The sequence below is a fragment of the Toxorhynchites rutilus genome, chromosome 2, assembly GCF_029784135.1.
Source record: "Toxorhynchites rutilus septentrionalis strain SRP chromosome 2, ASM2978413v1, whole genome shotgun sequence".
Classification (NCBI taxonomy): Eukaryota; Metazoa; Arthropoda; class Insecta; order Diptera; family Culicidae; genus Toxorhynchites; species Toxorhynchites rutilus.
The window spans coordinates 290,072,309-290,073,929 of record NC_073745.1 but is presented as its reverse complement, the minus strand read 5'-3'; the positions used below and the strand labels follow the sequence as shown (position 1 = coordinate 290,073,929).

The following is a 1,621-nucleotide window of genomic DNA, read 5'->3' as shown; positions in this document are numbered from 1 at the left end:
ATCATTTCGAGAAGCAACGATTATGTCTTGCCTTTGCAAGAACAATACACTAATTGGTCATATGTCGCAATTTGATTCTTTATATCAATGCACGCATTGCACTGAGTATTTAACGAGAGGCATTTTCCGTGCATCGCCATTCAACAAGCATCAAACACGCGTCTAACAGATGCACGCAATTGCAGCGATATACAGGGTGAGTAGTAATAACTGTCAGTAAAGCAAAATTAAACACAAAAATTAAATCACAAAATTTAAACGCTTGAGAAAAAAATTTAATTTAGAGTGTATTTCATTTTAAGTACATCCATAACATTTCTCTTAAATTAGTCCAATTCGAATCTTGCTCCCTTTGCTTTAATTACCAGTCGCAATCGTTGTTGGAAAGCGTTACAGCTGGCACGCACGATATCCTGAGGCATTTCATTCCAAACCTTCTCCAAACGTTGCTTGAAGGCGTCCACTGTCAATCCTTTGGTACCCCCAGTTTGCCAAGCATGTAACCCCATGCAGAGAAGTCGAGAGGATTCTAATCTGGCGAAGAGGCAGGCCACTCTTTCCAAGAAATAAAATCCGGAAAATTGTCTTCACACCAAGCCTGTGTATCTTTTGCCTGATGAGACGGTGCAGAATCTTGTTGGAAGCAGTATGGCGTATTCTTGTAGTGTTTTCCGACAATGGGAAGCAAATGGTTCTTCAAAACATTGTCGATGTAGTCGATGTCGATGTCGACACTAAATAGTGTTGATTTTAACACCAGGTTCGATGAGCAGCAAGGGAACTTTCAAATTTTTGGAGAAACATCCCCATACCATACCATATCCCTGGAAACATTTTGGAATCTTTTTAACAGCCAGCTTGTCCCGAGGAATATCAGAAAGATGTGCTGCATATATCCGATCATTTTGTTGATTGTGGTGATCCTGTAACAGGAACAATTTATCGTCCGAAAACAGAATTTCACAACCACCGTGCCGCTTGAGAAGCTGCCGACATCTTTCGACTCTTCCAGCCTTCTGCTTTTCAGTCAAACCGTGCACCCGTTGTTTTTTGTATGGGATCAACCGAAGATCATCTTTCAAAATAGTCTTCATGGTTGACTGCGATATCCCCAGCTCCTTCGCCATCTTACGTCCAGACTGAGCCGGATTCCGTCGAACTCGCTCTCTTACTCGTTTGATGCCTTCCGGACTCCTCACAGTGCGTTTACGACCAGGCTTGGGGAGTATTTTCCAAGAACCAGTCTTGTATCGCTTGATGGTACGAAAGATGAATCTTTCGTTGATTCCGAGTGGTTTCAGCTTCTCTAAGATATCACACGGTCGAAAACTTTTCAAGAATAGACTTATCACAAGCTCCCTTTTTGCGGCCATGGTTACCACGACTCTTAAACGAATGAAAATTCAAACCAAACTTGCGAGGGATGTTGACATTTGAATACACTCTAAACGAAAAATATGCAGACACATCTGTGATTAACCCATCTTAAATTAAACAAGTCTATAAAACACGGAAAGTTATTACTTCTCACCCTGTAAATGAAACATCGCGAGAATGATCGTTTATGATAAATCGTTTCTCGACTCTCGGTCAAAACCATCAACAAAGCTAGGAGCTTGTT

At 41.3% G+C, this 1,621-nt stretch overlaps 1 protein-coding gene across 1 annotated transcript; it reads right to left on the bottom strand.

Annotated features, from left to right (window-relative positions):
• Positions 1-734: 734 nt before the first annotated feature.
• Positions 735-1,373, bottom strand: LOC129766953 (uncharacterized). The gene has a single exon (XM_055767551.1). The coding sequence runs from the start codon at positions 1,371-1,373 to the stop codon at positions 735-737; it is 639 nt and encodes a 212-aa protein (XP_055623526.1).
• Between the last annotated feature and the right edge of the window lie 248 nt (positions 1,374-1,621).